Below are 11346 nucleotides of genomic sequence, written 5' to 3' on the forward strand. Positions count from 1 at the left end.
AGTCTCAGAATTGAATGAATCACACCTCTTTGCTGTTTGCGCACTCATTCATTCGCTCATGGGCGTGTCAGAGGTCTGGACGGCAAAATGCAGGTAAATGATAAGTGTGCCAGCTCAGGTGCGTTTAAAAAAGGCTTACACGCAGATAGGAGAATATAGCCCCCGACTGTCCTTTCCTCAGGATTCTGAGCAATAAAATCAAGATGAAGGCATAATTTATCAAGTTTAATGCCACTACTTCACATAATCTCCTCACAGAAATAACCCTCAGAAAGGGATTTTGGATTTTGAAGGCCCCATTGACCTCATCACCTTGTAATCACACAAAGTACAGAAATACTAGTCTTCGCTAGTGTCCCGTGAGGATTTTCTCAATCTTTCCAATTAAGCTTCAAAATAAACAATCCTTGAGTTTTTAAAAGTGGTGCGTGACCACGCGAATATTTTTCAATCTTTTCATCTTTTGTCCGATGATACCTGTTGAAGGTAAGCGAGACCTGGAGAACATCACGGATACTTTTCTGTGGCCAAAACCATACATTTTGGCATCTAAACCAAAAAGAAACTGGTTTGAACCCTGAAGTCTGTGTCATTAAAAAAAAAAAAAAAAAAAAATCAGCAAGTGTTTATCACAGTTTGTCTTTGTCCAGCAGCTCCTGTAGTTCATTTTGGATGTCCTCTGGCAGCTCCAGAGGAGGCAGGTCATCCAAACACAAATCTTCCTGAGCAGGCATCTCCAACGGGGGCAGCTGAGGGATCGCTATCTCCTTCCCTTTCCCTGTGCTTTTCCTCTCCTGGTTTCCCCCCGTCGCCATGACGCCCCCAGCCTGAGGGAGCACCCAGAGCTCAGAGCGCTCCACGACATCCGCGGCCTCAGCCCGCAGTCGGGTGTTTTCCGATTGGAGCCTCTCATTCTCGGAGGTGAGCCGCTGGTTCTCATCCATCAGATGGTTCACGAGGCGCCTCAAGTCTTCGATGTTGGTCTGTTGTTCTTCCAGGCGAGTTTTATCATCTTTGGTGGTCTTTGAGCCGGGACAGGGTGTCAAAGTTTGGAGGTTTCCGACCTGTCGGGTTTGAAGCTGGTAGAGTAGAGTGTCGTACTCTCTCTCGATACCTCCTCCGCATGCTACAGCGGTGGTGGGATTCGGGGGCTGAGTCTGACCTGGCGTGACGAGGGCGGAGCCTAAGCCAGGTCTGGCTTTTGTGGCCTCCCGACGGGCTTCCTTCTTCCAACGCTCCTGGATGAGACGCTGCTGTTTAATATGCCTGTCCCTCTGCAACTCCATGGACACGCGTGCCTGAAAACACGCAAGGTCAACGGTACACTGAATTATAGCTGACGTAAGGTGACACAATTTAAGTACGTTTAACTCATTCAGTACCAGCCAATTCCGAAAAGAAGCCTAAAAAAAACAGAAAGCCGCACACCCCTCTCAAGGGTTCGAGACCCATGTTCTATCAGGTCGAGAAATCCGACCACACCTGACAAAGACTCAGATGATGCTGATCTCAAGAGTAATTCAAAATACATCGCAACTGTCATTTTTATTTGACCTGACAAATTGTGCAAACTAATCACTGGAATTGACCAAAAACCGCAGACCGGAAAAGGCTCACCTGTATACAGTCTGTTGTCTTCATTGCTTCTGTAAGAAGTTCTGTAAAAGAGACCATATTCTGATCATACATTCATTAATGGGTGTATTACGACGGTCATGATTTTACAATGTCATTGATGCACTAAATCGGGTCCCCAACCGCCGGGCCGCAGACCGGTTCATTTGGTGCCGGGCCACACAGAAAGAATACAATAACTTACATTCCTTCCGTTTTATTTATTTCAGAATCTGAAAGATGTTTTATTTTGAAAAATTACCAAATTCTCTGTTATGTCAGTCTACAGTATGCCACTCTTGACACAGAATGCGCGCTTCTCGGTCACATGATCGGTTACCGTATAAAACATTGGCAGAATGACCAAAAAAAACCCCTCAAAAGTTGTTTAAGTGTCGCTGGTGGACATGCCTGACGTGCACACAGCCTACCTGCAGCTTTGGCGTGGCAAGAAATCGCCTCTTCATACTTTCCAGCAGCAAGCAAACGATCTGCCTTCCTGCATTGCTGATGGGCCTAAGCAAGCACCCGCAGATGAACACACACACACACAGTCGTTTGACTGAATGGAAAAACAAACGACGTTAATTGCCCCTCGAAAAAAATCATATTTAATAAGAGTTAACTATTTTTTAATCTGTCAAAGTGATCTTGGTGTCACTGGAAATCTTATTTCATGTTTTTTGAAGGTAAAATAATATATTTGAGCATGTAACCATCCTGAATCGTTTTCTAACAAACCTAAAGACGTTCAAATAAGCAGCACACATCTAAAAAAAATGCAGAGGGGGACAACAACAAACCTTTGTGCAACCACAAGTGGCCCATAAATCTATAAAACCCACCCTAAATCGAAAGCTACTCCAAAACGTATGAGATGTGTAGCATGTCAACGCTAACACAACAAAACAAAAGAACAGTTAGCAGCTGGTGTACTGTGGGGGAAGCTAACGTAGTTTACCATCGCAACCTACAGTAACGTTAGCCTGTTATTGCAACATCACGACCGAAACTTACGAGATTAAGCGGACTGTCAACGACCTCCATGCAGCCAATTCTTCGATGGTTTTCACTACATGAAGGATGTGTCTGTTCCTCATGGACTGTCATTCGAACTGAGCCAGAAATCTAACCAAAATATGTAGAGTATACGAAAATTTCTTTCGGAGGCACAGTCGCTTCCACCAGCGACACTACGTTATACGTCATAGGATCGACAGAATACCGGAAGTAGAAATGTTTTCTTTAAAAAAATAAAATGCATTCAATTTTCCGGATCGGTAGTATTTCAAGATACAAGGGGGCTCGAACACATTATTAACCACATAGATAGAATTTTTGTTATCCCACAACTGTATTGGGAAAAAAACATAAATTCGCATTTTAATGGTCATAACGGAAATATAATGAACCAGCCTTTTGTCTGAAATTTGTTTGAACTTGACGAGGCTTTGTTTATGTCCTGGACTGACCAGGAAGTAAAGAGTCAACGACGTTGACGCGACTACAGTATCATTTAATTAGCCATCTGATTAACACTGTGTTCACTGGTAGATTCGGTCGATCCTTGCTTTTGTCCAGGGAGGCTTAAACAGAGGAAAGGGGATATTGCTTGTGTCGTAACATAGCTGCCAATGAAAAGTAGAAGCTATACTTGTCTGATCTTGACCAGTATGGTCTCTTTATTCTTTCTCATGATGGTGTTGTACGGCGTCTTTAGCCCCCAGCAGGCTGGCATCTCCATCCTCCGACAGGACTACCAGCTGCTGGGCAGGCCATTGTACAAACTGGACCTGAACTGGCCTAAAAACCCCGAACTGTTCTCTGGGAATGTGTTTGGGGTGGCTGTCAATCAGTATGCTGGTGTTGTGTATGTGGCCCAGAGAGGTAAATCCCGATTTTTAGCAATCACGTTTTTCTGCAATTTTTGTCAACATGCTGTTGTGTGCTTCCGCTTAGGTGACAATGTGCCCAAGGTGCTGGTGTTTACAACAGAAGGCGACTTCCTCATGTACTGGAACACAACGACCTTAGAGATGCCCCACGGTATATTTTTAGCCGATGCCATGTCAAACCCAACTGTCTGGATCACAGATGTGGGAAATGGTCCGTATGGCCACTGCATCAAACAGTACTCACCATCAGGGAATCTTCTGCAGGTAACCGCTTGATCCATAATTTAACTCGGTGCTTGATGCCCATTTGATTTTGACAAATGTTAAAGGGCTACTTTAGGGTATTATTTTTATTTTCTGTGTTCTGTGTACAACTTGTGATGAGAAAACGACTTCCGAAGTCTGCAGCTTCACCTACTCTCGATCATTGCAAGAATTTGATGAAATTTCAAGTCTGTGAATACATACAAAAATCACAAGAAGTCTGAAACTGTGCATATGCATGCATACTGCTTTTGTGTTACCAACTCAGCGTTGCAAAAAAAAACAAAACTAAATTGTCGGATTTCATTTGAATGAAATATGCTCCTAAGTCAGAAGCTGTGCGATACCAAGCAAAGTTTCATTTAGTATCCGCCGGTGATGCATTTGGCGGTCTAAAACACTTTCCCAACCTTTAATGAGGACAGAAAGACAATTTGTCATTGAAAAAAAACCTCACAACACCGCCACTCACCCCCAATCAAAAATATTAGCTACAAATATGGAAATAGTAATAATTTTGTCCCATATTTGGTTGCTCACATTTCTGTGAGACCTCAAAAAGTCTGATGAATTCCATTTTGCCCCTTGTACCCGCCAGGTGCTTGGTACACCAGGAAAAGCCGGCTCTGGGCTTAATCCTCTGCAGTTTGACCAGCCAGCTGAGATCTACGTCCTCGACTCCGGAGAAATGTACATAGTGGACGGTGATGGTGGGATTAATAATCGTCTCATCAAATTATCCAAAGAACAGGAAGTGTTATGGGTGCATGGCGAAAAGGGACAAGGCCTAGCTCAGTTCTACATCCCCCACAGTGTGACCATTGACAACGCACAAAGGGTCTGGGTGGCGGACAGGGGGAACAAGAGGATCCAGGTCTTCAACTCGCTTACGGGGGACTGGCTGGGATCATGGGGGAGCTGCTTCACTGAGGATGCACCTTACTCTGTCCGCCTCACTCCTGACAAGAAATACTTTGTTGTCGTCCAGCTCAACACTAACCAGATTTCACTACTGGAGGCACCGCCGGTGGGTTTGATTGGCCAGTGCAGGGTGATCAGTGTGATTCAGCTAGCTGATGAAGTCAAGCCTCATTTGGTTGACTTGGACCAGAAGTCTGGGGCGCTGTATGTGGCTGAGATTGGTGCCCAGCAGGCACAGAAGTTCACCCCCTTCAGCCTCGGTGAGGCTTTTGTGTAAAACACAAATGTCTAAGGTTCAACACAGCCTGTTTTGGGAGGATGCTCAACCTCCACTTTGGTCCTGTATTATCCAAAGTCGAACGATCAGTCAACCACTCTAATATCAATCCGATAAAAACAAAATGGCTTCAACACTCTCTCATAACAAATGAATCTGTATGAAAACTAGAGTTGCTGATCAAGTTATTTTTTAAATATTCTTAATTGTGGCGCAAGTGTAAAAAGTTGTAGTACTTGTACTGTGAATGCACCACCCATTCCTGTGAAGTCTCCAGATGTATTCGAGACCGCAAAACGTTTTCCAGGGCTCTTTTACCCTGAAAGATACCACACACACCGTCGAGTAACTGTTAATGTAAATAAATGTCCATTTGCAGCATGAAATTAATTATATTCTCTTTGTGAGAGGCATCAAGCAGGTGTGGGTTACTTATTGTTCTTCGGCGAGGGGCTCGAGAGGGAGGTGTTCGATCGTGTCCCTCAGGGAGTCCTCTCGGGGTTGCTCTGGGAGTCGTGGCTACCCGAACCCCTGACACTGCCTGTTGGTATGACCATTTTTAGGAGGAGGGTTGGTTTGCATTGCTGTAAATGAGTCAGATTCATTTTCAGTAAGTGCTGAACTGCGCCATGGCTGCCCTTTAACCCTTGCATGTACCTGTAAACTGATAACATGATAAGCTGTCCACTGTCGTAACCGCTGTCCCTGAAAGGGTTCATAGCTTGGGGTCTTCACAAGTTATTGAAGACGAAAAATGGAGTGAAAGATTGACAGGTGGATTGGTGCAGCGTCTGCAGCGATACAGCTTGGTGGAGCCATGGTGGCAGCCAGCCGGTTAGATTTTGCTTGCGCTTAAATTTCTGGCAATCGCTTTGGTGTAATGTTTTTATGTGGACTTGGAAAAAGGTTACTTGGCACTACAAGCACATCTATGTGTTGTATATGAGTTGTTTGTTCACGCTTTTTGAAAATAAAAAGTAACTTGTAATATTTTGTAGCCTGTTTTTATTCAATGATGCATTTTGAAAAATTATAATGAGCTAATTTAGAAAGTTGTAATTTGACAATATAGAAGTGAAAAATAAAATGGAGTGCATTTGCGCAGTGTTAAACACTGGACAGATTTGACTCGATCCAAGTTAATTGGAAAATCATTTGTACAATAGTGTGTAAAAGTAACACTTACTCGAGTTATTTGAATCTTGTATAACTCAATTTATTGCTAAAGAGTGTTTGAAGGAAAAATTTCCCAGCCTGAAGCCATAGCAACGATAGATTTGAATTTAGTTGTCCTCCGAGTCAGTTTCACTCTTACGCCACACGAGGGCGACCTTTCACAGTACAGAATCTTGCTACAGTCTATTGTGTTTGGTATTGTTTTCATTTTAATTGGTTCGATGGACGAATAAAACACTAACATCGTGATTGTGATCAATGTGTCAATGTTTTGAAATACTTTATGTGGATTATTGATCGACCTAATTATGGCTGTACCTACTGCTGTTTTTTTTTTTCTTTCATTCCAAAATTGAGTTTACTGGGATGCTTGTGTTATTCATACCTACTATGTATGGGCTACTGTTCCCTTTCAATTAATCATTCTCACATGACCCTGACTGTACGGCAGACATGTCCAGCTCCGGGCCTGGACGGCCACTGTCCTGCCTGTTTTCCAGCTCTCCCGCCTGCAACACACCTGATTCACATGATCAGCTCATCAGCCAGCTGTGAAGCAGCATTAGAACGATCCTGATGACTTGAATCAGGTGTGTTGCTCCCGGGGGACCTGGAAAACAGGCAGGACAGCGGCTCTTGAGGACCGACTTTGGCCGACGAAGTGTCATTGCCAATCACTGAAGAAAGGTACAGATGATTAAAACGATTAATATAATAACAGAGAAATACACATACTGATATATAATAATTTTGACAACAATGAGGCATTTTATTATCTAAACAAATGAGATGCAGTAGTTTTCTGGTGTTAAAATGATATGGAATTCCAATTCGTTTCCTGCGTGGGTTGAAACGAAAAAGAGGCACTAGAGGGCAGTAGGCACTTGAAAACAACAGATTTGGTCAGCAAGCGTGCATCAATCCACGTCGAATTTCTCTGCAAGGCTTGAGTAAGATAAAATAAGTTTGTTTGTGCTGCTGCGTTTCGAAAAAGGTAAAACAAGTATTTCTCAAAAACTTTGTGCGTAACCTATGTGTAAATTGAGGGGTTCGTTGTTTTTCAGTGGATGGCTCTTCTTTACGAATGACAAAAGGAGAGATGGAATCCTTTAATGCAGTTCATTAAAAGCAGAAAGAAAAGGCGAACTAAAACCACTTCTTGCTTCTCTTACTTTAACAGCCAATCAGAACCTATTAACATAAAAAATGTCTAAGCAATTATTAAACAACAGAATATAATTTAGGTATGCTTAACATGAAATAATATGATGCTCAAACATAAAATGATAATTAATAATATAACATAAGTTTTTTGGGCGGATATTTGGGTATCACCAGACAGGTACAACCGATTCACCGAGAAATCGCTGATATACGGCAATAAATAATAATAAACTGAAACTAAACCAAATCTAATCCAAACAAAAACAGAATCGCGACATACATATTCTTTAAATAAGCAAATAACGTATAGTGCGTGTGTGATTTCCAAGACTGCAAGCTAGTAAGAACTGATTGATAGTTTACTGAGCGAGACATCGGTTTTCACGTCATACTGTGCATATTGTGTTTGCCGTAATCGCCCAGCCCTACTTTAAGTACATAAGTATTCTTTTCATTTTTTTGTGGTATTCTCAAATGGGCAGCAGGTCCCAAAGTTTAAATGACAGCTGTCCGGGCTCAATTGTGTACAGACACCTCCGCCCAAAAAACATTGTCTGGCATTTATTACTTGAACATCAATTACATTATGGTGGTTGTAGTCGTGATGTTGAACTGACCATCCACAAAAATATGACCACATGGTAGATCAAATTAATAGCAGTAGACTCGTGGACTTTCAGGATTGTGGTTGTTGGTTGCTGTGATGTCCAACTGCACGACATCAGTGGTTCTCAAACTTTTTTACACTAACTCCCAACAAGAATAACTACTTGGCTCTCCAAGTACCATCATCATGACCAATATGAAAATGCTCATCAAAAACAAGACAGCGGTTATCTTCCGAAAAGGTTTATTTAATATTGTTTTGAAGCCTCTGTAACATGATGCAGAGTTTGAATATTAATGCTGCAGTTAACTTTCATGCACTAATAATGATCATCTGTAACCTGATATCACGATAAACCGTCCACTGTCGTGACCGTAATAAAAGTACTATATTAAAAAAAAACAACAACAAACTTGTATCCACTTTTAAAGCAACAATCAGTTTCAATGTTTAACTTAGGGATTTAAAAAAAAAAGTGTCATTCCTTTATTGCAGGCCTCACCAAATTTTTCAAACTGCGAGCTGTTTCTCTGCTACTGATTATTGTGAAGAGCTGCCAGTTTGATACACACTTCTGAAAAAAGAAATGGGCTCACATTACTACCTTCATATGTTGTTATTAATAATTAACCCTTTCAAGCACCCTGTAAGCTGTCCACTGTAGTGGCCGCTGTCCCTGAAAGGGTTAATTATATTCATTTGTGTGAAGACACTGATCATGTCCATGATTTCTCACAAAAATGCAACTCTTTATTTCTATCACTATTTACATTTTCTAAATGATCATTTCTACAAAATTGTTCCCAAATAAAGTCCCATCACCGGTGAGCTATTTTTAGAACAGGCCCGTGGGACTCCCTCTGCTATTTTGCTTGAGTGATCCCAGTCACTTTAGCCGAGCATGACCAAATCTTTCAAAAAAGAAGTTCTGTGATTGCGTCGGCTTTTTTTTTTTGGATTCAAAGCCTCCTACAGATTTCTTCGCTTTTCTGAAGGTAGCACCACTTCTCCAATGCGCCGCAAGGAAGCATGTGTCCATTCCGCTGCCTTTCATTTCGGACCGAGGAATGCGAGTGTGGGAGTGAGACAATTCTGCACACCAGGATGGTCCCACCGACACAAAGTTTCTCCATATCAGTGTACATTACACTCACACGCTCTTCCTTTTCTTCACACTTGCACTCTCGCAAAGTCTTTGTTTTCCCTTGTTGCCCTCTCTCTCTATACTTTCTGCCTTGTTGGCTGTTTTGCTGACAGACTCCAGTTTGGATGTCATGGCAGGGATGCGGGCGTCATCCGAATGTGTGGGTTGGCCTTTAGAGACTTTCTGTTTGGGGAAAGCCCACATTACACTCCCACACACCTTCTCCCACGCGCACAGGAGGGATTCCATTCCCAACAAAGACCGCGCCCTGGTTTTAAGTTGTCCATTTGCCAGATGCACCATATTACATTAAAGCGGTTTAAGAAGAAAGTCCGGGAGCACCGTTTCTGGAAGGAAGCAGTCCAAGTAGCTCCAATTCGTTTTACATCAACACCATCATCAATTTCAGATCTTTTGCGTTAGTAGTTTCACCATTAAAAGTTGAGACTTGATTCTTGTATATGGCATGATATGGTACCAAAAACAAAATCACTCAACGCATACTACTGTTTTGTTTTTTTTTTACCATTTTCATTCATCCAATTTGTGGCTGATGAAGGCGTGGAATAATGGGGGGGGGGGGGGGTCATTCCCTTGCAGAAGCACTGTATCAGTTCCTGTCCGCGGTTGAACATTAACAGGCTTTCCCTCCCTTACTTCCAATGTGACTGTACATGAATGAATGCCCCCCCCCCCTGCATCCTGTAGCCCTGCTGAGGCAGACAGGAGGATCAGTGTTCCAACATCACAGGGGCGTTCAACGGGATCTTTTGTCACGTCAGCCATAATGACCTCGTCTGTAGTTTTCTACGGACAAGGAACTGGGTCAGCGGCCTGTCAAGAACAAGGTAGAGGAAGTCTGGAGGAGGAAGAGAAGCCGATGCTTCGGCCACTTTGAATCAACAGCGTGTGTGGCTGATTTGGTAGTTGTTTTAAGAATCGCCGGGATTTCAAGACCATTTTCTAAGCTCCACAAGTGAAAATGAAATCAGAATTGATTGTATTTTCTTTGTTATTGAAAGCATTCATAAAAAAAAAAAGATTAAATAAATAGACCTCATAGGAATGCAATATGTATATTATTATAATATATTGTTGTAAGTATAAAGAAATATATATATATAATTTTTTTTTTTGTTTGATTTGATTTGGGGGCACATGGTCTTCATGGCTCACGAATGAGATTTGTCATGTAGTCTTTCGCTCAGGATAGACAACGTGCTAGTCGTCTATCTTGGGGGGGGGGGGGGCTTTGTTCCCTGACGACGACGAGACAGGAGTGACCGCACATCAGCCACAGTTGCGTTTTTTTTCACTGTAGTCAGAGAGGAAATGAAATACAAGACACAAGGCACCGATTGGCAAGACTGCTGAGCTCGGCAGGAGCTTTGCCTGTGCAAAACAAAAAAAAAAGAAAAAGAAAATTCAGAAATATACAAAGGTCTGTCTGATATGTTCATCCGGCCTTTCATAGACTACTTTATGGGAAACTAATAATCTGACTAAAGTGCTAAGTCCCACTATTACGTAGAAAGCACAAAAGCAGTCAAACTAAAAATCAAGTCTCACGGTGAGTCAAAAGCCAAAAAATAAAAATGAGTTTTGAGACGGGTTTTAAGAGAGATGGGCAGCGAGGGGGCTTGCCGAACATTCAGTGGGAAGTCATTCCAAAGAGACGGACCAGCAGCCTCGATCACCTCTAAGTCTCCGTTTAGTTTTTGGTACCTCCAACAGTGTCTGGTCCGACGATCTGAGGCATCGAGCAGGTGCATGGGGGTGGAGGAGCTCGAAGAGAGAGAAGATGGGGTGAAAACGTTTAAAGATTTGAAAACAAATAATAGGATCTCGAAAAGTACTCTCAAATGTGCATTGAGCTACTGAAGGGATGCCAGAGTCTGAGTTACATGCTCCTTCTTACGCGTAGCAGTCAAGAGGTGAGCAGCAGCATTCTGGACCAACTGGAGAAGCTTCATGGAGGATCGGCTGACTCCAAAGCAAAGTGCATAACGGTCATCCAACTGGGATGTGACAAAGGCATGAATTACAGTTTCAAAGTGCTCTTGAAAAAGGAGTCTTTACTTTCGCCTATTTATTATTTACGGTTTTATGTCACCAGTTTAGCTAACGTGCCCTTGTTTCACTTGGCCTTGAATAAGATATTATTTAAAAGCCACACTCTCCTTGATTTGCGTGGAACACAACTCTTAAAATGAAAGTATAATAAACTATTTCAATTTGGGACTCTGACCTTTGATCTCAGGTTATTTCAGAAATGTTGTCCTAA

The 11346-nt window shown here is 42.4% G+C and overlaps 2 protein-coding genes across 2 annotated transcripts; one reads left to right on the forward strand and one right to left on the reverse strand.

Annotated features, from left to right (window-relative positions):
- Positions 1 to 210: 210 nt before the first annotated feature.
- nrbf2b (nuclear receptor binding factor 2b) lies at positions 211 to 2817 on the reverse strand. The gene is made up of 4 exons (XM_086138228.1): positions 2632 to 2817; positions 2046 to 2130; positions 1618 to 1658; positions 211 to 1298 (listed from the first exon to the last, which is right to left on the reverse strand). The coding sequence occupies exons 1-4, from the start codon at positions 2722 to 2724 to the stop codon at positions 630 to 632; spliced, it is 888 nt and encodes a 295-aa protein (XP_085994354.1). The 5' UTR covers positions 2725 to 2817; the 3' UTR covers positions 211 to 629.
- Positions 2809 to 5959, forward strand: LOC147189514 (NHL repeat-containing protein 3-like). Its single transcript, XM_086138226.1, has 3 exons — positions 2809 to 3501; positions 3574 to 3773; positions 4372 to 5959. Exons 1-3 carry the CDS (start codon positions 3249 to 3251, stop codon positions 4969 to 4971), a joined length of 1053 nt encoding a protein of 350 aa, XP_085994352.1. The 5' UTR covers positions 2809 to 3248; the 3' UTR covers positions 4972 to 5959.
- Positions 5960 to 11346: the final 5387 nt, after the last annotated feature.

The sequence above is a fragment of the Hippocampus guttulatus genome, chromosome 19, assembly GCF_054856545.1.
Source record: "Hippocampus guttulatus isolate MCC_2025c chromosome 19, RoL_Hgut_1.0, whole genome shotgun sequence".
NCBI lineage: Eukaryota > Metazoa > Chordata > Actinopteri > Syngnathiformes > Syngnathidae > Hippocampus > Hippocampus guttulatus.

What these genes read in the sequence shown, in the direction of transcription:
- LOC147189514 (XM_086138226.1), top strand. Translation starts at nt 3,249, where the DNA reads ATGAAAAGTAGAAGCTATACTTGTCTGATCTTGACCAGTATGGTCTCT. An exon ending in TGTGTATGTGGCCCAGAGAG is followed by an intron (nt 3,502 to 3,573) that starts GTAAATCCCGAT and finishes GCTTCCGCTTAG; the next exon opens with GTGACAATGTGCCCAAGGTG. An exon ending in CATCAGGGAATCTTCTGCAG is followed by an intron (nt 3,774 to 4,371) that starts GTAACCGCTTGA and finishes TGTACCCGCCAG; the next exon opens with GTGCTTGGTACACCAGGAAA.
- nrbf2b (XM_086138228.1), bottom strand. Translation starts at nt 2,724, where the DNA reads ATGACAGTCCATGAGGAACAGACACATCCTTCATGTAGTGAAAACCAT. An exon ending in TTGACAGTCCGCTTAATCTC is followed by an intron (nt 2,131 to 2,631) that starts GTAAGTTTCGGT and finishes GTGCTTGCTTAG; the next exon opens with GCCCATCAGCAATGCAGGAA. An exon ending in AGACAACAGACTGTATACAG is followed by an intron (nt 1,299 to 1,617) that starts GTGAGCCTTTTC and finishes GCGTGTTTTCAG; the next exon opens with GCACGCGTGTCCATGGAGTT.